Here is a 27,841-nt window from a genome sequence, read left to right on the forward strand (position 1 = left end):
GCTCTTTCATTCAGCGAATCACACGCTTCTCATCTGTGCTTTGTTTACATAAGAGCATGCTGTGTTGTGCATTGTGACCAGTTGATGGGGAAAGTATTCTTCAAATGCATTAAAAAAAATCTGAATAATTTGTATTAATTATTCACAGTATTTTGAAGTGCCCACAATAACGATATTGTGCATGTTCATTATCGTGATATATCGCATTGCCGAATACCGGCACATGTCTAAGCTGCGCCTTCTGTTTTTGCATGTTTGTTGTTAACTTTATTATTATTATTATTATTATTATTAGTCTTTTTATAAGTGAGTTACTTATTATCTTACTATACCTTTATTACGGTAAAGTTATTTTATTTTATTTATATACATTTTTGATCTAAAGTGCCAATGCAATGCAAGAATCAATCAATGCAGGAAAAGAATGATTACAATATTGTTATGTAATGTCATGCACTGTGCTAATTTGGTAGTATGTATATGCTATTATAGAACAGTTTACTTTTAGTTTGGTTTAGTAATTTTATTTTATTTTTATTTTTTTAAGAATTTTGTTGACCTTCCATCAATTCTTAGTACAGTATATGTGTATATAGATATTTAATAACTTTCCATGTTACACATTTAAGTTGTTATTCATTTAAAAAATGACTACTACAGTCACCATTCACATTGATTGTATAGAAAAGAGCAGCCTGATCACTCTGCTAATAATCTCCATTTGTGTTCCACATAAGAAAGGAAGTCTGCTTTCAGAAGACATTAGGGTGAGAAAATAATGATTGAACTTTCAAATTTTAGGCAAACTATCCCTTAAAGATAGAAGGAAGAATTCCTTATACTAACATCTTTGGAAGAAAGATGGAATACTGTTTCATCCAAGAGACAGTATGAAACTGTGAAGGGAGTGGTGCGTTTCTTTGTTGACATTTGTTGGCTGACTGCAAGCCGTGGCGCTAATGATCCCACACCTGTCCCTTGTTGCAGTTGGGCCTGTGTTTGACATGGAGGCAGGGGGGGGGGCGGTCCATTTTAAACAACCCCCTGTGCCGTTAAGTAATCTGACTGTCAAAGAGACAAGTCTGATGCTACCTTCATCAGTCACCAACCACCATTCGATTATGCAGCTCTGCTTGCTGCCAAAACACACACGTGTGCACATCAACACAACACACACACTCACACACAAAAGAACAACAAGAGAAAAGATGAAAGATACAGGAGGGGAAGATAGAGAGAGACTGAGAGCGGGGTCACACAGCATAGCTAAAATATGCTACCGCTGACTTCTGATTGGACGATAAGTTGGGAACTTTTGCCACCGAACTGAGACTGAGGTGCAATAAATCAAAGTGAGAATGGTTGCATAGCTACCGTAGAAAGACTCTCTCAGACTATCTTCACCGTGTTCGTGTCCTATTTAAGAGAGAGAGAGAGAGATCTACCCAAGATTGAAAGGATAGGGAATTGGAGAGGTTCCTCATTTTTGTCTGGAAAACGGGTGGATTTCAACACCTGTAATCAAATGTGAATACATCTCAGAGAGAAGCCTTTTTTCATACATGTAGGTTAAAACAAACACACAGAATGATGCGGGTTCCAGTATAAACCCTGTTCCCAGAACACCGTCCTCTGACATGAAAGGAAAATAAATGTTAATCATTACTTTTGCCGCCTTTCCATCTTGGTACTCGCAAACAGATATTTCTCAGCCAATGAGAACGCTGAATCACACTGGCCTGTTTTGTTTCTGCCGCCGGTCATGTTGACAGATGCATCTTCTGGGTAAACGTTGATGGATTTGTCTCCTAGAATGTTCCAGAATGGTTTTTCTCACTGTCTGTATCATTCAGACCCAAGTAGAAGCATAGTTAGAGAAATATTTAACCTTTTCTTTGCCACCAGATCCAGGCAAACATGGTCCACATTTACCTTTCTTGTACTAACTTTTCTTTGCTCACTGATTAATTCAGAAATTAGAATCTATTTTAAATGATGTTAGACCGACAATTAACAGGAGAGGGATGTATTAATATATTTCACAGAGGTATGAATATTCAAAGTAAACAGCAATGGTTTATGCATGGCAGTCAAATCTCATGTGTCCTTATTAGAGAGCCAGCAACTTTCATGTCAACCTACAGCAGTATGCTGAATTACCCTGCCATTCAACAAACCTGAGAAGAGAGGCAGAAGAATATGGCACAATAATATAGTTTGACTTTTGATCATAGCTTTAATGGAAAATTTGATGAAGGTGACATAAGTTACTGTCAAGCTATACACAGAGTTGAGATGCAAGAGTCTTGCTGCTGATTGTATTTCCTTAACAGCTTTTCACATCATCTGGATTAAGGCTGTTATCCATCAAGACCACTGCTCTTGATCTTAGTGGGGAATAGTTAACAAGGTAGCCGTTTTTGAAAAACAAAAGCTCAAGGTTGTTACACGGTGACCCATTTTCTATGTTCACAGCTTTTTATGCAGACATGAGGTTTTTAAAATGTTCCTCATAATTGTGGATAAATGCTTTTACTGGAGTTTCATAGTGTGTAATTAATTCACAGTGTTAAATATGATTTGCTTTTCATTATTTAATGAATTATTGTAAATTATCAGTAGTTTTTAATTGCAATCAGTCGTGTCCGGTTGTGGTGAGATCGGCAGCTTTGGCTCTTAGAGGGCCCCGGAGCATCGATGTGTTCACACTTCTTTTCTCCAGGCTCTTCATCAGTGGCATCACACCATATGTCTCTCCGCCGACCCATTACTCTGCTACATATGGGCCATCTGCTGAGTCTTCCCTCGCTCCGAAAGCCTCCTCACTCATGGCTTGTGTTGACTAGAAACTAACTAGTATCCCATAATGTGATATGTCTGCATATTTAGGGTGCATATAATAACTCTTTGCATCTTTGTGTGTGTGTGTGTTGTGGTGCAATGAAAAGAAAAATAACATTTAAATAAATATCTCCTTGTGCTTGAATGAATGTAATGGAAATGCACAAAACATGCATTCTCTTACAAATTTTAGAGGACTTGAAAATTTGGGAATGCTTACAGGTCGATACCAAAAATCCAATATTTATTTTAATGTTATGGCTGATGAGCAATAAATGGGCAATATGAAAATTCTGTACTATTTCGTAAAAAGGAAAGAAAAAAAGAAAAGTAATACGTTTGTGTGTGTGTGTGTGAGAGAGAGAGGTTTTATATTATTAACCATAATATCTTTTTATTATTATTTTAATTTTTTTCTCATTCTGTCATTCACTTAGATTGGCTGTCTCCGCTGGTTGGCTGGTCGTGTTGCTTTCTCTGATCTGAGATAAAAGAGATTTGTAGAGATTTTTTCCCCTTTAAAAAAAAGGTTCAGTGTTAATGGCGTCCAGTGCTTGCATGTCACCTGTCGAATAACAGCAACATGGCTAGATTAGTGTACCTCTATCTATCTATCTATCTATCTATCTATCTATCTATCTATCTATCTATCTATCTATCTATCTATCTATCTATCTATCTATCTATCTATCTATCTATCTATCTATCTATCTATCTATCTATCTATCTATCTATATTGCACCATTTTGAAAAGGAATACAAATAAATAACCCCATAAACTTTAACACTCACTGACTAATGGAAATTTTGGGTCTCAAAGAAAAGAAAAAAAGTCTTCCCATAATACAGAAAGCTCCACATTTATGGCTCATAAAGAATCGTAATTGAAGAAATGATTTGTGCAGTGGTTGTTAGGAATGCCTTTCAAATGATTGTACAATATACACACTAAGGGAATACAAGCTGCATTTGAAGGCACTCACAAATCAAAATGTAATTTTGGTTTGTTGACGGCTCGGCTGCGTTTATATTACACATGGCACATTATCATACCTCAAGCCTTCAGACCTCACAGCACTGCCAGCGTTCTACAAGCAGAAGGTGCGACACCATTATTTTGCTGATGTGGACTCTAAATTGCATGCTTTATTAGAGGTGTTCCATGGTCCATTGAGCACCAAATTTAGAAGAAGGAATACAACTTTTTTTTGTTCCCTTTCTGTACTGATTTTATATGGTAGGTTTTATTTTTCTTTTGTTTGTTTTTTCTGGATGCTGAAGTAAAATGTTCTTTTAAGTATTTAGAAAATTACATTATTGCTGCTTATTATGGGTAAGATAATGGGTAACTGCTGTGAAAAGAGAAATTAAAAAGTGTGATGATAGAGCAAATTAGACCTTTTTTGACAAAACATACTTTAATGAACTTTTAATGAAAAATGAAACTTATATTTTTTTTTTCTGCGTGAAAACATGAATACTAGACAACTATAGTCTAAAAAAAAAGAAAGAAAAAGAGTTCATGTGAAAATTTTATTTTCACATTTATTGTGAAAAGTGCCAAACAACTGATAATTTGAAAAGTTGTGATTTTACCATGGATGCAGTAGGCGAAATAATATAACGCAGCGCCTGAAAATAGGCTACCACTTGAGGTTAACTGTGTAATATCATTGTGCTTGCTGCACCTGTGGTAAAACAGCAAAGTTCCTTGATTATTACGCCGGAATGAGAGTAAAGTTCCTAGCCATATCAGTCTAGAAACTCGCAAATTTTCATTTTCCGTCGGTCTAAGTACACGTTGTAACTGCAGAAGAGTCCAGTTTTAAATAGGAAAAATATAAAAACTCTTTGGTAATTTTTGAGCGAGATGCTAATAGTCTAATCAGATTCAATGATATATGCTAAGGCAAGCTAAAAGTTCTACTGCCAACGGTAAAACTCAACTGTTTAACTCGAGGGGAGTTGGAAAATGAGCATATTTTCAAAAATTATGGAGTGTTCCTTTGAGGTTTTTACATGGGTCTATAACTTGACAGGGGACAAATCTTTAATATACACATTTTTTTTTATATGTAATCAAATGCAATGAATATAGAATAACAACCTTTTTGAAAAGATTGAACCCCCCTGGCTTTTCAACCAGCAACCAACTAGCTGACTAGTGAACTTTTGTTTTTTTCTCTTTTTCTTTTGCTTTCTTTGTTTTAATTAGCATGCTAATTAGCGCCGCCACCTACAATATCAAAATCAAAAGAAAAAAAATCTACATCTATCCAGTTGCTGGATGACTAGTAAGCCATTGTGACCCATCTTTACTTGCTAGCCTTCCAAATTACCCTTAATGTAGCACTGAACACTAAATTATCTCCCTTTGTTTAGACCGGGTGTTCCTCGTCCACTCAGTTACTTGCCAACATCTCCTGCTATGTGCCCATTAAATCTGAGCCGTAGCCCTGCTCTTCCCAAGGAACTCAAGAGAGATCGGGAACAACACAGCGATGTTGATTGACGTGGACATGGATGTTGACAGCTTGCGGAGTGTTCCAGAGGGTGAAATAAAGCAGTGAGCCAGCCGGAGGTCAGATACCACAGCCGGATTTACACACTCGCTCGGGCTCAATCACAACCGGCCTGCCTCGGAGGCAAGGCGGCGTTTTCTTGCTCTCTCTACTTCTCCTCTGTTTGATATTGTGCTGGGACAATGAATCAGAAAGGATAATGAAAGCCTCTCAGCTTCCCTGAGGAAACTTTCCTCACTTAATTACTTCAGCCTCCTCTGGTGAGCTTGAAAAATGGTTTTTGGGAGCCAGCGCAATCTCTCTTGGATTAATCCTCCACAAAATTGATGTTTACCAAACAAGCAAACCGAATATAACCAATCTGTATCTTGTTAGCTCTTGTGAAACGGACAGTTGATCATCTGTGGAATGAACTCAAAATGTTAAATTTGAGGCGAGGCATGTCAAAGATTTTGTAAACAAAGTTTCAGTGCTTAAATTAGTTCGGCTGGTGTTTATGTAGTGTACTAACAACTAATTAGGCCTCCGTTTGATTGTCTAGACATGAAAAATCACCTAAGCTTTGGAGGTAACTACTTTGTAAGTAACATGTCAGTCAGCTAAAGTGATATGAGTGAATATGAGCTTCAGCAATGTTGCTAACATTTTGACTACTCAGCGGTATCATTCTATGAAGTTGTATTGCTGCACAAGTTCCCAGAATGCATCAGGACTGACAGGATTTCAGCACACAATGCTGTCATACAGGAAAGATAAGTGGTGCGTGGAATGTTCATTACCTACCTGGGACAAGACGGCTGTAAAAAGAGAGATGAATGAAAAGTACGAAAAATGCTTACAGATGTAGTCTAAATTGCTAAATATAGATTTTTTTAGAGCTTGTAGGAGATTCGCAGTTCTGTGCTTGCTGGATTCACGTGGAACGATGGACTTGATTGTGTTTTGTAAAAGGGGGAATTTTAAAATGTCTTTTAAATTAAAGTAATGAGTCCGAGTACTGACTTCTGTCTCTTCTGAAACTTTTAAGTTCTTGTCATCTGAAGTATTCATTACCTGAATTTTTGTTTGTCAACTTTTTAAATGTGCTATGTGCTACTGTGCTTTTAAATGTTCACTTTAGCAGTCCTTCCCACAATACTAACTGCAATGACTAGTTAGTAGCATGCCATAGTGAAAATGAAAAATTCTTTCATTAATATCTCACCCTCATGTCGTTCCACACCCTTAAGACCTTCGTTCATCTTTGGAACACAAATTAAGATATTTTTGATGAAATCTGAGAGCTTTCTGTACTTGCACAAAACATCTGAAAAGTTGAAGACCCTGAAAGGCAGTAAAATGGTTTAATAGTCCATGTGACATCAGTGGTTCAACCTTTATTTTATTAAGCCGTGATAATACATTTTTGTGCGCAAAGAAAACTAAAATAAGGACTTTAATCAACAATTTATTAATTATTTTAGTTTTCTTTGTGCACATAGTGTTCTCATAGCTTCATGAAATTACAAATGAACCACTGATGTCACATGGACTATTTTAAAGATGTCCTTACTACCTTTTTGGGGCTTAAACATGTTAGTTGCGTTGCTGTCTATGCTTAGTTCTTAAGGCTTTGGAACGACATGAAGGTAAGTACTTAATAACAGAATTTTTATTTTTAGTTTAACTTAATCTCTCACTGTCTTATTGCTAGATTGTTGTTGTTTTTTTCTGCTGAACTAATGTTTTCTATTATCGCTCATTTATTTAAGCCTTTACCATGCAAAAGTGGTGCTGTGTTGTTAATTTGTGCACAGACATCTGACACATGCTAGGTCTTTAAAGCCTCAAAACCTAAGATTACTAAAACTTCCTTAGCTGCCTTCATTGGAAATATGAAAATTTTCCTTCAGGAAAATTATCTTTAGTGTGCTGTATTTTGAAAGCATTTGAATTCTTACTGCAGCACAAAAGCACAACAATATGGGAAAAAAAGAAGAAATTTTGCTTTCCTAAATTTGCATACACTACTTATAAAATGTGCGGTATTTTTATTATTTTATGTGTATTCAAATTACTTTATGTAACTGCAAATTAAGGATCCATTTATGTGGGATGGGAACAAGACAAAACATACATTAGTACACAGCGTTCTTATTCTTGTGTTTTTGCACCGTGTGGCTTCCTGTAATGTGAGAAATCTTGTGAGATTTTGAATACACTCGAGAGACTCCAGGTAACCTAGTTGCCCTCTCCTCAACCTGTGCAGGTGGTGTGCGAGGTCTTGTGGCGAAACTCTGGCTGCTTCTTTGCTTTACTGCATTCGGCAGCATCCTACTGGAGGTGGGAGATCATTATAAAGGATTGTTATGAGGAGCAGGTGGATGACTTTAACAAGAGCTCAGCTGCCAGTGATGTGGTGACAGCTGGAGTTGAAATAACACAGGAAACTTGAGACAGAAGAATTGCCCCTCTCTTATCAACCTCTGTTCTGTTTTCAAGCAGACGGGCATCATTAGACAGGAGTTAGAGCCAAATTATTGTTCCGCTCGGACTTGTTCCTGTGCAGGCAGGAGCAGACGCTGATGTCTAGAGGTGGAAAAACACCACACCACGACGGCTTTACAGGTCAAGCACTCGAGTCTGAGCTGTGCTCTGCTTATCATCAAATAATAAATTAGTTGGATTTAGGACAGAAAGAGACAGTGTTTATACATTATATGTCTGGTGCACCTTCAGTACGGATGTAAAGCCATTTTTCAGAAAGATTTTATATCATTTTTTTTCTATAAAATGTAATCCTGTAATCTTTTTTATTTTTTATTTTTAATACAGTGTATGATCAAATGGGTGTAATATTAGACTTATATAATTAATCACAGATAACCTTATGTGATGTATTAAGGCACATGATGTAATGTGTGTGTGTGTGTGTGTGTGTGTGTGTGCGTGCATATAACCTTAAAATCTACAAAATCCCAATCCGGTCTGAATCATTATATTAAATCATAAATGTCCGATGTCAAATATTGTAACTCGAATGTTATGTAGAAAACGAATCCAGTCCGAATAGTGCTATTGATGTTTTTGGATGTTGGTTTCCCTGAGCAAATAATGATGTTTTCCATTGCATGACTGAAAATAATGCAATAATTAGCTATAATCACAGTGACTGTAATGCACACAGAAGTACACCTCTAACCCCGTTATCATAGGACGTTTCATTTACTAATATTTGCCCTATAGCAAAACATTATCTTGAATAAACATTACTTCAGTCCTTCTGTTTAGACCCATTTTACGGCCTTAAACACACATGAGGGATCTTGTCTTCCCTGTGTTTTCTCGGTTTCCCCTGAACCCCGCTCCTCACCCCATTACCGCAGCCCCATTGCTCTCGCTGAATATCAAACAACAGGACACCTCTGTGTCTCTTACCCAGCAGTCATGTCCACAGCCAGAGAGACATTAGGGATTTAGAAAATAAGAAACAGTGAAGCTGAAGCAGCAACCCAGCGCTGAGCTACTAACTGCTGTCATTGTTACACAGTAAGTTTCGAGTTCATTTGAACTAATGAGGAACTGCGAGGTCTGTATTACTGCAATTACTTCTGATGCCATATGAACTGTACAAACATATTTTCTTCTGCATGAAAGTTTTTTTTTTTTTTTCTTACACGAGATAGGCTAAAGAGTATGTTAGGGCTATAAAATATTAGCTTTCACTTCAGTAGGCAGTAGTTTTTTTTTCATTTTAAACTCTTGCTCATGGGCAATTTTTTTTATTTTTGCCCTCATTTAAAATTATGAAATGACAGTAATGAAAATTATACCCTAATAAGGCGTGTGTTCATTAAGCATTCAGTTCAGTTCATCAAACAGTGTTCTGAACAAACACCATGTTGGATGTTTTGCTTGTGAAGTCAACCTTTGTTAACTTGGCACGCTTACAGATGATGCTAGCTTTCAAGAAAATGGATTTCCATGTCATTAGATGTCTGACGCAATGACACATTAGTAATTTATTATACAAGATAACGTCATGAAATATTTAATGAAATATGTTTTAATAAAATATTGAATTGGATATAGACTATGTATGGATCTGTTAATGTCACAAGGAATCTGTGGGTCTTTGAAAAGCATTAAACTGTCTTTATTTTATAAAATATCTTAAATCTAGCTGTGTTGTATATATGAGTGAGATGAGATATTCAAGCGTTGTATATAAACACTGAGACTGAAACTAAAAATATATATTTTATAGACATTTCTCATTTTAATTTAGTTAAACTTGACTTAACTAACTTAAACTAAAACTGAAATAAAATGAATAAAAAGCTACAAATACACACATAAAAAACAACATTAAATACATATTAAAACGCACACTTATATATATATATATATATATATATATATATATATATATATATATATATATATATATATAACTACTAAATATTACAAAATGAAAATGTAAAATAATTGTATAAAACTGATTCTAAATGTTAATTGCAAAACCTGATACTAAAATAACATGAACACGACAAGGCAATTACATTGTGTTTCCCTGATTAACCCCACTAATTAATTAATTGCCATTTAATTGTATTGTATTAAATATTGTTCAGTAAATAATAACAGATTTCAAATAAGGTCTTACTTATGTTAAGCATGCAGCTATCATAAAAATGCTTCCACTGTGGTCATTGTCAACAATAAATAAACAAAAAGTAAAGTGTTTTAATATCTCTGTTTTAATGTTCCTATATTTTTTCCCCTATAGTTCTTATGTTTTTTTTATGTTCAAACATGAGAATGGCATTGCAATTTAGAATACTTTGCCAATTATGTCTTATTATTGCAAAGTTTGTGTATATACCAACCTACAGTACCTAAAAATATTTTGTAGTATTTGTGTTTATCCCTTGGTTCGTCTCTGCCTCAGACACACAGCCCACAGAACATTCTCAGACCATTTGATATATATTGTACTGTACACAATACAATATTGTTGAGACACACACACACACAAAAAGTCTGTTGATCTTGAGAAGACAGTGTAGATCTTGAACCTGGAGCTCCAGGCTGTTCCTGGAGAGAAAATGTCTGAATTAACTTCATATATTATCTTAAGATGTAACTTCTGTGTAGCTTCAGGTTAAACAAACAAAAAGGCAGTTTTCTTTCTTGAAGGCATTTGAAGTGTCACTTTAGTGATGGCTGAATGGAATTGTCAGCATGATTGTGTTGAACTGTAAGGCGTTACAAAGTTAGGGTAAAAAAATGTGCATGATGTATAAACTCATTTTAAAATGATAAAGCCACAGGCCATGTACTCCCTCCACTTGTTAATTTGCTCGTCGCATCATTAATCTGTGAGAAATAAGTGGATGCTGTGAATTAAAGTGCACCATTTGGCATGAGCATTACTCCTGCACTTGCTAAATAGAGATAATTGACATGAAGTGATGGATTGCACGTAATGTACTGGAGATCCTGGATACCATCCAGTGCTTTATTTGATAATGATAATATACATGTATATATTTCTAGAAACTGTTAAGCATATTACAGACATTAAGTTCTTTACTTGCAATTGTAATTGCTTCGAAAAAAAAGCATCTGCTAAATGACTAAATGTAATACAGGTACTTACGTTCAAAAGTTTGAGTTCAGTACAAATTTTGTTATTATTTATATTATTATTGTTTTTTTTTTTAAATAATTAATACATACTTTTACTATAAATGAATACTTAAAAAATTTCAATAAAGGAAATTATAATTCTACTAGTTGAAATTTTATTTTTTATTAACAAGGAATCCTGACAAAATATGAATTCTGCCAAAATATTAAGCAGCACAACTGGTTTTAACATTGATAAAATGTATTTATTTTTTATTTTATTATTGTTATAATTTTTTAGTTTTTTAGCACTAATTCAGCATGATTTATAAGAGTCTTATTTCATAAGCATTATAAATGGTACTGACCCCAAAGCTTCAAATGGCAGTGTAGCTTTAATTATATTAAACAAATTTAATTAAGTAAAAACAAATATTTGTTTAGTATATTACAGTGTTTCCATTGTACTATTCTCACAAAATGTGTGTATATTTAACTGTGTTGTAATGGAGGCAACTTTAATGAGCTAGTTTAGCTCAAGTCTTCTCACAAAAACCCATTAAAACCTATTAACCCTCTGAAGTCGATTAACGCGTATACAAGTTATGAGGCATTTTCTCCTGATAACCCCAAAAAGAACTTAAATTACACTTTCAGTTTTAATCGTACAGATAAGAGCAATACATCAATCGAATCGGCAAAGGGTCTACTTTTTTGTATACAGACATAATAACAACAAAACTTTGTGCACTTATAAAATAAAGATAACCAATGTTCTTTAATGTGTTTTATTGCCTTATTCAAGTGATTTAACATTTTTAGTTTTTCACTAACCACGCATATTTGTTTCACGCATTTTTTTCTCAAAAACACTATCATGTACATACATGCAGCTAACAAATTATTATAGCCCAGTTTGTGCTGATTACTGTGAGATTAGACTTTAGCCATGTAGATGTGTATAAGAAACTAAAAAAGCACAAATGTCAGGGCATGACAAAACTTCTCCAGGCCACAAAAATACCCTGAGACTCCAGAGGGTTAAATTATGTGAAATGGCTGGGATAAACCTTTCTGTTAAAACACATCTGTTGTTCACACAAACAACAGTTTGTTTGTATGTGTGTGTGTTTGAATATTGCTGCAATCCACATTCCACTTCCAAAAGAGCTTATCTAGTTAACAGCTTAGCCTAGTAGCTTAGCAGCTGAATTCACAGCATTCGCAGGGGTGTTAATGATTTCTCCATTTTTCTGCTAAAAATCTATTTATATGGCTGTTCATTAAGTCACATGTGCCTAAAACACAGCCAAGTGATTGTCATCTCCTTGAAAACGTTCTAATTGCATAGCATATTCTTAGCCTTGTATTGTACATGCCTGAATGGTTAATGCAAAGTTGTTCTCTCAATAGACCATAAATCCATAACTTTTCTGGTAATTAAAGTGATAGTTTACTCAAAAATGAAAACTCTGTTATAGTTTATTCAACTTCAAATCAGGTTTAGATTAACTTAAATGTGAGTACTTTTTTTTCCCAGTCCATGTGCAATATGTCTGTCATTTTTCCATCGCAGTGTCTCTCTTTCATTCACTCCGTATCTCTCTCATCTCTGGATCTCTGTAGCGCTCATCACATTCCCATGTGCTGGAGTTTCCTGTCTAACACTGTCAGATCTCTTATCGGGACAAGAGGTGTTTTGCTGAATCTTCACGGTTCATCCTCAGTTGTTTTCTTAGTCTCTCTTAGTTTAGATTAAGTGATCCAGCGGCTTCTGTATCTCTGTTTTTGCCGCTTCTGTGTTCTTATCTCTCACGGTCGCTCACATGATCAATGCTATCAGCTCTGTGTGGCAGTGATAAATTATGCATGCGTTCCAGTCAATGGCTGAGTTGTGGTTTGGGTAAGAGACAGCGGTGATAGTGAGTCTTAATCAGCACCTAAAGTGTGAGAACTGTTAACGTCCACCCTGAGGGCTGCGAAGAGCAGCGTGGCTCTTTAAGAGTGACTTATAAGGAAGCCAAGGCCTTCGTGCTCTGTCATGTTAAGATGTTATGCTATTGCAGGCATTACGGGTTCGAAAACTCAATCCCATTGCTCGCTGTTCCATTTCAATAAAATGCTGTTCTATTCAACTTTCTATTCAATAGAGAATCCTGAAAAACAAAGTACCACGGTTTCCACAACAAAAATTAAGTAGAACAACTGTTTTCAAAAATTTATAATAATAAGAAACGTGCCTTTTTAAGCACCAGATAGCATATTAGAATGTTTTCTGAAGGATCATGTGACACTGAAGGCTGGAGTAATGATGCTGGAAATTCAGCTTTGCATCACAGGAATAAATAAAATTTGTAGATATATTCAAATAGAAAATAGTTATCTTAAATTGCAATGATATTTCACAATATTACTGTTTTTACTGTACTGTTGATCAAATAAATGCAGCATTTGTGAGCGTAAGAGACCTTACAAAAACCATGAGCCATATTGGTTGTTCTTCTACAAAAACATCCTGTAAAATGCTGGACAAAACCAAGTCTTTTTCTCAAGCCTGGCAAGAGAGTTTTTTCATAAGACATGTCTAGAGTTGAGTGCAGATGTTGTGAACTCGACAGCTTCTGCAGGAGAATGAACTTTCAGTTGATTCTAATGGACTTTGTTAATGGCTTAACTTGAAAACACACAAAAAATATTCAAAAATTTTATAAAAAACAAAAAACAAAAAAAAAAAATATTAGAATATTGTTATCAGTGCTCTTCAACTATATTTATTCTAAGCTTATTTATAATTAATATTTACATTTTCACAGACCTCCCCTTTTATCCCACAGGTGTTCCTATTGGCTTACAGAACCTGTCAATCACTTGCTCTTCTTCTGGTTATTCTCATCTTCATTTCTGTTTTTTTCTTCTCTTCTGTTTATTTCCCAGATGCCTGCAGGACATTTTGGTTTATCGTTGAATTCTATTTTTTTTTTTTTTTTTTTGTTCTCAGTCATGACAGCCTTTTATGGTTATGTGAAGATGTTAATGACTTTGTGAAGTCATTATTCCATGTGCCAATTCATTGTTCCGGTTCAAACCTCTGAGGTGATGAGAGTCTTGCTATATGCCTTGAAAATGTGACATGATTTAAACCTCCTTCTGACTCTAAACCATATCCTTGCAAAACTGAATATTTATATGTTTGTAATGATGACATTAGACAGAAAGTGTATTGTTTTATTTATTAATTCATTCATTTTGTTTGTCTTTAGATATATATATTGGGTCCAGGTACAGTATATGGCTTAAACTATAAACTTTTTTTTTCAATAGCTTACCATTGTATAAAGTAGGAAATAAATAAATACATCTAAAAAAAAAAAAAGGTAAATTATAGCAAATACAACACATAAATTGCACACCCTGCTACAGTAATAATAATAAAAAAAAGTTTCAACATAATGTCTCTTGACAAGCTATTATTTCCTCAGCCTGTGCTTCCATCTCAGTGATGTTTCCGTGATGAAAGAAATAATGACAAAATTGCTAACTGCTCTGGAATACACATCCCCAAAACATGCCTGTGGAGATCAGCATAATATTTAAAGTTAATTTACAACTGAAAACACCAACTCCTTTTCTTTTTGGCTTGCTTTTTCATCTGTATGTTTGTTGAGGTTAGCCTATGTACTGTGAGAGTCTCGTAAATGGGATTGTTGCAGGCCAGATTCAAACCTGCATCACCTGCTATGTGTTTTTTTCTGGCATCTTGGGACTCTAACCTTTTTTTTTAACCCCTTTTTCCACTTTAGAAGCAAAGGAGATTGTCCTGAAAGCTCAGATTTTAGCAGGAGGAAGAGGCAAAGGAGTGTTCGACAGCGGCCTGAAAGGAGGGGTGCATTTAACAAAAGAGTGAGTACCTTCCTAAACCCATTTTCTGAGGAAGAATAGATCCTGCTTTCCCGTATTTCATTCCTCTTAAATCTCCTGTCATTCCTGGACACCCTGTATTTCTCATAAAGAAACTATTGCAGAATACATACCCTCAGCGTTTGCGATGTCCTTAAAACTCAGTGGTAATGTGGAATGATGGATTCCTCAGCTGAACAAATTAAAAGTGTTATAGAAACTATAAAACGTTGTGAAAAAAAAAAAACCCTTGAGAACATAGGAGACGTTTGAAATATAGCAATCTCTGGAAACTTCACCAGAAAGCTGTGAGTTTTCCTCAAGTAGGGGCTGATTTATGACTGAATGCCTGTGTCGTGTATCACTGTCATGCAGTGTACTTTGGCGTTCGGGATGAAGAGAATCGTCCAGGGGAAACACTCTGAAACGCAGCCTGATCTGTTTTATCTAGAAAATGAGCACAGTGCTTTTTGTGTCCCTGAGAGATCGTCAAGTTTGCTAGTGTCCGTTTCTTCAACTTTTTTTAGTTGGCCTGTACCATTGTTATTTGTAGAGCAATAAAAAAGATGGCAAGAAATGAGAGATAGATAGAGAGAGAGATAGACCAGCATGATTAGCAAATGAGCCCAAGTTAAACCTGCATTGCTAGCATGAGCACCACGGCACAATCGGCACACATGTATAATCTGAATAAAATAATCACAGCTGCATTAAAAAAAAAAAAAAAAATTGATAGAAATATAAAACATTCTGGCAAACCTTGCATCCACAAACAATTTGATCAGATATTTTCTGGTTAGACTGCGTGCCCGTGTTTACTGCACGCAACGATGAACACAGCGTGAGCTGCAATGTCCGATCTGGGAAAAATTAGTCCTACGAAAGAGATTCACAGAGTCATAAAGTTTGTCCATCGGTTAGCGGTTCGAATCACAATACTTCACATATAATAATTCACATATGCATATAAATACACATATAATTGGTTATTTAAAAGTCACAATAAATTAAAAGTGTAAAAATGTTTTCTGTTTCAGTCCTGCTGTTGTTGGAGAGTTGGCCGGTAAGATGCTCGGCTTCAATCTGACCACCAAACAGACCCCTAAGGAAGGTGTGAAAGTAAAAACGGTACGAAGGAAAGCACCTTGTTTATCTCTGGCATATTTTCTCTTTTTTTAATGTTGTTCCGCTGAATAAATAATCGCTTTTGCACTTGGAAATGAAATGATCTTTCTCTCTCTCTCTCTCTCTCTCTCTCTTTTTCCACTCTTCTTGTCTTCCTGGCTGCAGGAGAAAGCTGTATAATACAGTATCATTTAAAGATGCACTTTTTTGTGATTTCTTTAAGAAATCATCTTTTGCTATCAACCGAGTTAGTTGTCATAGGTCAATGAGATGAATCAACTGTGTGATTCAGACAGGGAATGTTGGTAAGCAGTCATTTCCATGTGTCTCTAACAAGCAGAAATGTGATTTTCCTCTCTTTTTCTCTGCTTCCCTCTATGTCTGACACCCACACAGACCGGTGTACTCCTACCACCACCACCGTATGTTTATCACTGTTTATCTCTCTCTCCCTCAGGATGTAATGATGGCTTCCTGCACTTAGCACATGTGTTTCCTCTCATCTTTAAACGTGGCCTAGAGCTCCCCATTATCACCCGCTTTTATTCCCGCAAGCTTCCCCTCATGCAACCGCCCCAAAACTTTTTTTTTTTACAATGACGGCATCACGTTTTTGTCTTTTTCCTGCCCGAGAAACAGCCACGGGGGGTAAAAGTGTTGGAAAGAGTAGGATGGAGTCATAAAGGTGGGATATCAGCAAAAATAAATAAATGCTTTAGAAATCCCAGCCCAAGCGGGTTGCTTCGCCCTACAAACTTCTCTCACAGCATTTGAGCTCTCTGGTTTCCTTCTCCCATGGATGCGTTATTGTATAATGAAGTTTTCTTCTTGAATTCTGAATACAGTATTGTTTTTTTTTTAGAGGAAAAAGGAAAAGTATGTTTTGTAAAAATATGTCCTCCTCTAATACTTAAGATGTTGTCATACTTTATAGCATATATGAGCAAATATTATATGTGTGTTTGCGCATAAAAAATTGCTCATATATCATATGATCATTTCTAAGTCCTAATCGTACAACACACACATATAAAGTATGCACAACTGTTTGCAACATTGAAAATAATAATACATTTTTCTTATTTTTAGAATAATTTCTGAAGGATCATGTGATACTTAAGACTGTAATGAAGCTGAAAATGCAACTACCACCACAAACATAAAAATAATAATAATAATAATAATAAAAAAAATATTAATTGTTTGGTTTAAATAAATGCATAAATTTGTAATATTTATTTTTTTACTCTTTATAGCTCTCAGATCTGGGGGGGATTGAATATAGATGAGGGATTGAATATGACTTGTGTTAAAAGGATATAATTGTGTTGTCAGTCTCGGAGACGAATGCTGCTTGTGAGCTGTCAACTCTTCGTTCATGTTAGCGCAGTCTGTCTTGTTGGCCTTCTCTCTTTCCTTTCTGCCGTGCTAGACTGTGAAGCGAGGAAATAGAGTTAACAATAAAATGGATGGAAGGAAAATGCAGGAAATTGAATGAACCGAGGGTGCAAATGTTTGTCTCCTTAACAAGCTGAAAGGGATAAAAATGGACATGAGTGCTGGAGATTGGAGTGTAGGGGAGACTGGGGCAATTGTAACACAAAATTTCTTCAGTCATATACAGGTAAAAGTGATGACACTTATTCATCACATGCTCAGTAGTGCCTAGTGTCCCCTAAATCTTTGTGCGTGTGTTTGTGTGTGTGTCTTTTACTTAACAGTGAACATGGGACGGTAGTCTGTTTTTCACTGAATGTAAAAATGTTACAAATTCACCTAGTCTCTTCTACATTTTATTTTATTTATGTTTTTGTGCGTGTTTTGGCAGTTAAGAATAGATATTAGTCTGTTAATGAATGCAAAAATGTTACAGATACACTTAGTGTCTCCCATGTTTTATTTGCGTTTTGTCTTGTATTGTCTTGTTTTGGTTTGCTCTCTCTCTCTCTCTCTTTTTGGCAGAGTGAAGGGGACAGTAGTCTATTACTAAATGCATAAATGTTACAAATATGCCTAAACTCCTATTTCTATCTTATTTAATTTAATTTAATTTTGCGTGTGTGTTGGTGTGTGTGAGTGTGAGTGTGTGTGTGTGCGATTGTTTTTGTGAAAAAGTGGGGACTTCCTATAGGCGTAATGGTTTTTATACTGTAGAAACTGTATATTCTATGGCCCTACACCAACCCTACCCCTAACCCTATCCCTCACAGGAAACTTTGTGCATCTTTACTTTCTCAAAAAAAATCATTCTGTATGGTTTATAAGCGTTTTGAAAATGGGGACATGGGTTATGTCCTCATAATCACCCTCTCCTTGTAATACCTGTGTCATACCTATGTCATTATACAGAGTTGTACAGCAATTTGTAACGTCCATATTACTGATAGAATGGTTGGAAATGTAACTCATAAACTCGTAAACTCATAAACTGATGTGTGCCTGGGTATGAAAATGATATACTTGAATTTTGCACATTTTATGGTAACCTTATCAATGTAATATATATTGTTAAACGCAGTGTTATTTATTGAGTTACAATTGGGAATACAAATGTGAAATCCATGGGTACTGAGAGTATTGTACATAGGGGTAGGCGCATATAAGCTTCCTTGCTTCAGCCTACTCCTTTTGAGCTTCCATTACTGTGTAAGTTTATGACTTCTGTAACAACCATGATTCTGAACAGCTCAAATAAACTAAACTAAACTAAACTCTGTTAAGTGTTATGGGACATATCGAGTACACAAATACCTTCGCCAGACCTCTGTCTCCCCTTACTGGTTCCTTCTCTCTTCCTCTTTTGTGTCACTTTTCTTTCATCATCTTTCTATTAGTGTTATTTAACCCTGTCATTGGTGATTCTATCTTCCACTTTACGATGGCTGATTATCCTGTATTAGAAACAAGACCTGCAGCCAGTAAACGTGTGCCCTTCTTCAAAAACCATTGTCTGACATAATGAATAGATAACACACGGTGATGAATCCCAGTCTAATCTGTGGTGTGTGTGTTTATGCTGAGCAGGTGATGGTTGCTGAAGCTCTGGATATCTCCAGGGAAACATATTTTGCCATCCTGATGGACCGTTCCTGTAATGGACCCGTGATGGTGGGCAGCCCTCAGGGTGGTGTGGACATCGAGGAAGTGGCTGCCAGCACACCAGAGCTCATCTTCAAGGTATTTCACCTGTATCTCTTATTATAACCCTTTAAACAAGATGTAATATTAATCTTATGGCTCTCCTGAATGTGCTTGTGAGAGGAGGGGTGGGGGAAATGAGCTTCCCACCCAACTCCAGAAGTGGGCGGAGCCTAGATGTCTGTGCTCTGTGTATGTCAATGAACAGAGAGGAGAAGCAACATGAGCGAGAGTGAGAGGACTGGTATTCAGTCGTACATGTACGAACTGGTTAGCAGAAGAAACAATATTAGGCTCATTCGAGATGCATCGGTGCTGAGCAGACTGATTGGCATATGATATTAAAGTACTGCGAGTGTGATTAGAAAGCAGACGACTCTTTAAACTTTTGAATCGCTCTTGCAAATTTTTGATGTCATTCGCCAATCCATCTACACAGTGCTGATGCATCTCAAACGAGCCTATTGCACATGAACCAGAATGTCTCAGAATGGTAGTTTAAAATGATTTAAAATTAGAAAGCTTACATGCACTTAAAAGCCTTGTCCACCATTATAAGTAAACCACAGATAAAAATCAAATACGAAATGACTTCTTTAATGGATATCTTCCACAGAGTTACTTATATTATAACCCATAGCAGCTGCTTCTCATTCTTGTAGCTGTTTGTAATTGCTAAGCCATTGTTCTCCGTCTCTCGTTTTTTTTCTCGTTTGAGGTTGGCCCCGTGCCAGCACTTAATTGCGTCTCTCGTGATTTTAATACGAACATCCGCTTTGTGTCAAATTTTGGTTGATGGTTATTTTTCTCTTGTTTTCTCTATTCCATCTCTTGCCTCAGGAAGTCATCGATATCTTCGAGGGGGTCCGAGACGACCAAGCGCTACGTATGGCAGCTAATTTGGGATTTAAAGGACCGTTGGAAAGACAGGTAATGGGTTTGGACTGAACCGCTGCCAAAGAGATCGTGCCATTATAGTGTTGGTCATTAACAGAAGCACAGCAGCCCTCATCTTACATCACCCCCTCCACTGTCCGCTTTGTCTCCGTTTTCACTCATGGAAAAGTGAGAGTAATGGACATGATGACTCTGCCAATATAGTCATTAAACATTTCTTGTATGCTTTTAGGCCTCAGTAGACATCACCGATCATCAACAGTTTGTGCTGGTACGTCGTCCACATTAACTGCCACCTAAAAACAGGTTACAGATTTGATGTGACTACCTTCACCGTAAACAATAAGCACAAGTTTAGATTTCTAAAATGAAATGGCATTTAGGGGTGCTCCGATCACGATCGGCCGATCGTTAATGCGCATCTCATCAGTAAAGCTGGTTTTCTAATCAGTGGTTAATTCCATCAGGTGCGTGATTTCACATAGAGCAGCTGTTACTACACAGAGCCGTTGTTAACTGAGAAGATGCACCAAAAAAAGCTGAAAATGAGGTGGATTTGCGCAGCTTCTCTATTAACAACGGCTCTGTGTGAAATCAGAGCAGAAAAGGAGATGGAAGGAGGAGAGACTGAGATGAGAGAGGGGAGAGAGGAAAAAATAAATAAATTCTGGTTCCCAGACGCACTGCTGCTCGGCCCTCCATCAGCTGGGTGGTCTCCTCCGCGGTGCCTGGCGGTGGCACTCTACGGCCCCCGGCGGACGGCACGACACCCCTCTGCCGCCCGGTGGATGGCGACGGCTCCTCCGGTTTTGAACAACTGGCAGGAGTCCCCCGTTCCCTGCTCCTCCGGATACATTCACGTATATATCAATAGAATTCTGTATATATCAGCAATTATCCACCATTCTGAAAACTTTGATTTCATAAATATCTGACTGTGTTAAAAAAAGTTGGGAGACATCTATGAAACCTCTTAAAATGTTTAATATTCACCCCATCTCCCTTTATAATATAGTGGAAATGTTGTCATTAAAACTGAGGGCAGGTAGTGTTTGTAAAGTATCTCTTGTTCATAACCACTAAAAGAGTCTTTATTAGGTCACGTCATGATTCAATCACATTAACTTAAAGAATCTCTCAACATTGTTTATCTGTATACAAGTGTATGATTTTCTCTGTATAGACATCTGAGAAGCTTGGTGTTATGGAAATTACTGCTAAATGTCTGGCTTGTCAGTTTGGCTCTTCAAAAGTCATCCTTTGACTGCATCTTTTGCGAGCATCTATTTGAGTCCATGCTAATTAGAATGTTTGGGATGCAGTATACCGTTAACTTAGCTTCATCACTTTGATGTGCTGCGATATGACAAAGAGCCGGCGCTCGCCTGTGCGTGCTGATGAGAGCGGCACTACAATGTTTTCTGTCAGCATGCACTCATTATCAAAAGAGCTTCCATTGGCTATGGGAAAGGGAGATGTCATTTTAGCTCTTAAATGCTTTGAAAGTAGAATTTGTTGGGATGACATGCTTTCACAAAGTGAAAAGCAAAAAGCAGTCGGTTATCTTTCCTGTCTTCACCTCTCGTCAAACTGATTCAGATGCTGATACAGTGCCCTCCACTAATATTGACACTCTTGATAAATATGAGCAAAGGTGGCTGTGAAAATAAATCTGCATCATTTATCTCTTTGATCTGGATTCACAAACTTGTAGCCTATCTTTGAAGTAAAACAATGTTTTTCTCTAGTTTACGTTGGCCACCATTATTGGCACCCAATTATTACAACGTTCTTTATCCAAGATAACAGCTTTGTGTTTTGTCCTTTAACGCCTGAAGAGTTTGGAGAACACCTGAATAGAGATAAGAGATCCTTCCATCATCCAGAATCTCTCCAGATCCTTCAGATTCCCAGCTCCATGTTGGTGCTTCTCCTCTTTAGTTCACCTCACTCATTCTCTATAGGGTTCAGGTCAGGGAACCGGGAAGGTTATGGCAGAAGCTAAATGTTCTACTAAGTGACACATTTTCATGTTGATTTTGATGTTTGTTTTGGATCATTTGGACCAGGGGTGCCAGTAATTGTGGCCAACATGCATTAGAGAAAAGCATTTATTTCATAATCAAATACTGCATTTTATTTACTTCATCTCTGATAATATATGCAAACACTTGTTGAGTGTCACTAACGGGAGCAGAAAGTGTCCGGCTTGACATGTCTGTTTTCAACTCCGCCCCCGACTGAAAGCGGCTGCTCTCGTTGATCGCCGTCTGTAGCCATGCTTCAAGTCGAACACACCCAATGTTTTTTTATGAATGGTTCATTGAATCATTAGGCTTGTTCGACTTGAAGCGGATCATCACCATCAGACCGATTGGTGTGTGACATCAAAGAACCAAAAGAGTTTAGAGAGCAGACGAATGCTTGTGCTTTAGAATCACCAATGGTTCAACGCGCCAAATGGTTCACCAAATTCGTTCAAAACATGAATTAAGAAATGACATTTGGGTTGCTCGGGGATGAACAATTCTGCTTTGTCTTTATATTTTGGTTGCCAAAATTGAGCAAAACAGGCAACATTGTGTCTAAAATAACACAATATTAACTTCTTCATGAACTGTTGTATAAGATGAGTATCACATTTGCTCTTGTGTGATATTGCAATTAACCTACAGCTTGCGTGATATTTCTTAACAATGTGATGTAAATGAGACAAAATCTCAAACGGGCGTTTTGTCCCATATCTTGAATTTTAGGGACATTTTCTAGGCTCCATTATGTAGTAGGTTGTTGCCCTGCCTCATATTAGTCATCAATCGACTGTATGAAATGACAGATGATCCACATAGCTCTGGTGCGTCAAATGTGTTAATAATTTTAACGCATAATTTTTCTCCATAATTAATTAATCTAATTAACATGTTAAATTACCAGCCCTAATATTTTTAAGAAGTGGTAAAAAAAATTTAATTGTGAAATGCAAAAATATTAACTATAACCTGAAGATTTTACAAAAGTTTGAAAAGAGAATCCACAGAGGTATTGCAAAAATGTGTAAAACCGTTTTATGAAACTCAAAATAAGAAATCATCAACAAAGTGTTACAGAAGTACAAAGCCTCCTGTAACTAGCAAAAGCATCTAACTATCCAATTTCCAGCCTTTTTCCAGTCTTAAGGCTCATCTGCATAGCCGCTGGGAATTGGAGAGAGCTGCTGGACGTTTCCGTGTCTCTCAGCAGGGACGCATTAACTGCCACCGCAACTCCCCACTGAGTTAATGGCCCTGCTGACTCCAAATCAATTTGTGCCATGTTTGAAGTTTTCCAAGGGAACTTCTCATTGTCTTGGCAGTGACTGTTCTGACCAGCAGAGCAAATGTCCAGTCAAAGATGCGTCCTCATTATTGGACTGTGTACAGTATATGACCCAGAGTATATAAATGTGTTAAGCCGTGCTTGAGAGATGTCAAAGTAGTTTGAATGTCTTCTGTAAGCTCTCAGAGATCTGCCGCAAGTGTGCAGCTGGGTAATTAGTGCTCTCTGTGGTTCTGTCACAGGCTGCAGATCAGATTAAGCGACTCTATGATCTGTTCCTCAAAGTCGACGCCACTCAAGTCGAAGTCAATCCACTCGGAGAAACACCCGAGGGACAAGGTAAGGCGTGCATGTGTGTGTTTGTGTGTGAATGACAGACAAACACGCTTGCTCACAGATTGCATTAGAGCTCCTGTAAAGATCCAAACAGGACCTCGCAGCTTCCAAAGATAAATGTAATTTCAAATGAATGGTTATCCAACTCGTGGAAATGGAGAGTGCTGCCTCAGCAAAACTTTACAGCACTTTACCTACGTAACACTGGCACAAATATGTTCTTAATATGACCAAACACTTCTCCCAATACCATTTACACTTGCTTTTTATATATATATATTGGGTACCTGTTAGGAAATGATGTAGGATGTTGTAACATTTATTGGTACGAAATTACATACAGTAGGTCCAGAGAGGGTAATGCCTCCAGTATTAGCCTGTCAAATTAAAGAAGGGGAGAGAAATCATCTCGGCCCTGTACCATAATGGCAAAATGATTTAGTCCTCATTGGGGACCTTCTTTTCTTTTCTTTTCTTTTCTTTTCTTTTCTTTAATTTTTTATTGTCTTGTATTTTGACATTTAATTTAATTTAAATTTGTTAGGGATGCCCCGATACCAAAAGCCGATACTATACAGCGTGCGAACAGAGCTGTGTCCAGAAAAAGAAACACTAGCTACAGAACAACAGAGAGTTGAATGGATTTATTGGAAATTAAAGATGTCTATGAAGTACATGTAAGTAATTAATATAATGTTTAAAATTCGATATTCACGCTTGTATAGCGGATGTGCAGTAGCTGATTGAGCGCGCGGCTGCACAGATGCGCGAGCTTGTTGAGTGAATATCTCACACAGACATCACTGGAAGGTTTTTAGTTCGGTTGGATATGTCAAAAGCAAGCAAGCAAAACAGTGCACAAATGAATAAAGTCATTTGACGTAAGGAGAGCGAGAGAGAGTCAAACTTCTGTTACATGATCTTGATTGCTGTTCACTTTATTAGCACATGCATTTGGATTAAAACTAAATCATAAATATAAAACAAACTAAAATTATTGGGGCATACACTATAAACAACCATTATTTAAAATGTCAAGCATACACGATTAAAGCAAAAGTGAAACTAGCAGACTGTGTGAAATGCGCTAGGCTATAAGTGTCTCTCGCATTCTGAACCAATGCAAATGTGCGTTCTGCAAATCTTTTGCTTACTCTAGAGTTATGTTTTTTTATTCGTAAGCGAGGGTTTGCATACATGCTGTGAAAATACAGGTATCGGTATTGGTGAGTACCAAAAATGAAGGTATCGAACTCTTTCTGAAAAAAGTGGTATCGGTGCATCCCTAAAATTTTTAATACTTATTTTTATTTCACATATGGTTTTATTTTTATTTACATTTTTTATTTGACGTTTTGTTGTATTTTGTCTTTTTTTTTTCATTGCTTCGTTTTATTGTTGTCTTTTTTCAATTTATTTAATTTTAAATCCTAAATGTATATATTCATCTGTTGTTCTTAACTCTATATTTTATGTGCTTTTGTCTTTATTTCAGCCTTTAATTTATTCTTTAGGTTAGGTTTGTTTGTTTTCTCTATGAAAATTATAATAAAGCTTTTCAGGAAATATTGTCATTAAATGTGGGATTCTTCTTGACAGCATCATCAAAACAAGTCAACAAATGGCTTTGGCTGTTTTAAGTCGCACTGTTTACTCCTACTTAAAGCACTTTGAAAAGTATTATCAGGTTGCATGTTTTCATTAAATATCAAAAAAAAGAGCTGTGATGCTGTTCTGGCAGCTTGTGTGGTGGGGAAACTGATCCAGTTCTTTGTTTTTCTGGCTGGCATGACTCTAGTTTGCTTTCACCTTCTTTCTTTATCTGTTCTATAACCATAATTTGCTGGAAAAGTTAGTAAAACTCTCCTGGTAACAGTGTAAAGTTGAGTTTGATAACAGATCCGTGAACCCAAATATTAGCTTTGTTAGCGATGAGAGGCTGCAAAACACTTCAAATGAGAGAGTTGCTGGGTCTGGTCACATACAGCCAAGACAGTCACAGAAAACTTTATTCCCAGGCTAATTTTCTGATATAGCTACTTTGTTTGTGTGGCTGTTTGTTGTTTAAGATACTACCACTGTTCAAAATGAGATATATAGACAAACATGGGGTCAGGAAAGATCATGTCGTAACTATGGACTTTTGTCATCAGAGCTGTATGGGTGTGTAAATTATATGCAGCTTCCTTTCACTCAGTGTAAATTACTGGATTTGGAACTGCCGTCACCAATTTGCCACATGCACTAAATACATATTTAAATAATAACAGATGCTTTGAGAAACTCATATTGAACAAATGAAGCATGTCTGAATCGTGACCAACTGTAACATAGAAACATTGAGAACGCTCTTCTAAATCAGTGAATGTCATACAGTGGGGGAAGTATTCAACAAATCAAAATGTTTTCCATACAGTAATTCGCATGCAATTCTGACCAGACTTTGGCATTAACTCAAGAAATATACACAGATAAAGGAATAACCCATTAAAAATGTTTATGTAGTGTATATGTATACATTATGTGAGAATGTAGTCAGGTCAGACAAGACAAATATTAAACAATAATACCACAAGCTATGTTAAAGGAGAAATGGCTCTAAAAATAGTGAAAGTTGGAGGTTGAAGCATTGTGGTATAGGGCTGTTTCTCTTCTCATTGTATTGGCAAAATCCATAATATTGAATGGAAGATGAATGAAACCCTGTACCGGGAAATTCTTAAGATGAATTTGTTGCCATCCACCAGGATGATGAGGATGAGATATAGATGGACCTTCCATTATAGGACAACCATCCAAAACATACTTCAAAGAAGACTTAAACCTAATAGTGCATTCGTGAAAATAACTGAAAATCAAGAGGTCATAAGAGTTACATTTTGTTCATGTAGGAAGCTTTTCGAAGTTTTAAATACAATTTCAGTTAGCATATTGAATACTATTTTCCTGTGCCATTTCACTTTTGTGCACATAACTTTTTTTAATGGATTGTAATATTACTTTTTCTTTATCTGTGTCAATTTCTTGAGTCAGTGCCAATGTCTTGTCAGAATTGAATGTGAATTGCTGCATTATTAACTGTGTGTAATCAGTAAAATGATGACGTGTTGAATACTTATTCGCCCCACTGTATCTTCTGATATTCCAAATGTGTTCCAAATGGATCGGTTTTGTTATGTCATATAATAATCATTAATTTTCTTAACTGAACAACAAATTAGCCAATATGATCAATTTGTTATATTCAATATTTTTTTTAATGAACTGGCTTTAAAATCAAGCAGCTTTTATTTTTGATCAAAATACATTAAAAGGGTAATATTGTCAAATATTATTATAATTTAAAACAACTTTTTCTATTTTAATATATTTTAAAATGTAATTTATTCCTGTGTGGCAAAGCAAATTTTCAGTATCATTATTCCAGGCTTCAGCGTCACGTGATCCTTCAGAAATCATTTTTATTATCTGATGTGTATTTTTTGATAAATAAAAACATTATGTGACATTATAAATGTCTTTACTATCAATCAATCAAATTAATCCTTGCTGATTAATAGCCTTTATTTACTTCTTTCAGAAAAAATAAATAAATACATATATAAAATAAATAAATAAAATAATAAAAGGAAAAATAAAACTTGCTGACCGAAGTGTAGACATTTACATTTGATCCTTATAAAAATATAAAATTGATTTGGATCCAGAAAGTATTACAGAGATTAATGAGATTAGAGAAAAGGTTTGTTCAATTTGTTGGCACAAACTGCATTTTTTTTTTATTATTAAATAACATGAATTGACCTGTAAACTTGAGCTGAAATTTAACTTAACTTTTTTTATGCTGTGTATATATATTTCCCCTGTATGACACCAAAGTGCAGGGAAATACAGAATGTGACACTATGCCCGAGTTCCAACACTTTTCTGCTGTCTGTCCACAGTAGTGTGCTTTGATGCTAAAATCAACTTCGATGACAATGCAGAGTTCAGACAGAAAGCGGTGTTTGCCATGGACGATACCGCAGAGAGCGACCCCTTGGAGACCGAAGCAGCCAAATACGATCTCAAGTACATCGGACTGGATGGAAACATAGCCTGTTTTGGTTCGTTTTTATATTTCATTTACATTAGCTTGTTATAAAATCATAAACAATACA

General features: G+C 36.3%; 1 protein-coding gene across 2 annotated transcripts in view; it reads left to right on the forward strand.

Annotated features, from left to right (window-relative positions):
* Nucleotides 1-27,841, forward strand: part of LOC128022431 (succinate--CoA ligase [GDP-forming] subunit beta, mitochondrial) — a 92,209-nt gene that overhangs the window by 19,504 nt on the left and 44,864 nt on the right. For both annotated transcript variants that reach the window (XM_052610019.1, XM_052610018.1), the window contains exons 3-8: nt 14,774-14,873; nt 15,908-15,998; nt 19,020-19,172; nt 19,974-20,063; nt 23,588-23,684; nt 27,626-27,787. In XM_052610019.1, coding sequence (XP_052465979.1) covers nt 14,774-14,873; nt 15,908-15,998; nt 19,020-19,172; nt 19,974-20,063; nt 23,588-23,684; nt 27,626-27,787 — 693 coding nt within the window. The remainder of the gene's footprint in view (nt 1-14,773; nt 14,874-15,907; nt 15,999-19,019; nt 19,173-19,973; nt 20,064-23,587; nt 23,685-27,625; nt 27,788-27,841) is intronic.

Source organism: Carassius gibelio, chromosome A11 (assembly GCF_023724105.1).
Source record: "Carassius gibelio isolate Cgi1373 ecotype wild population from Czech Republic chromosome A11, carGib1.2-hapl.c, whole genome shotgun sequence".
NCBI lineage: Eukaryota > Metazoa > Chordata > Actinopteri > Cypriniformes > Cyprinidae > Carassius > Carassius gibelio.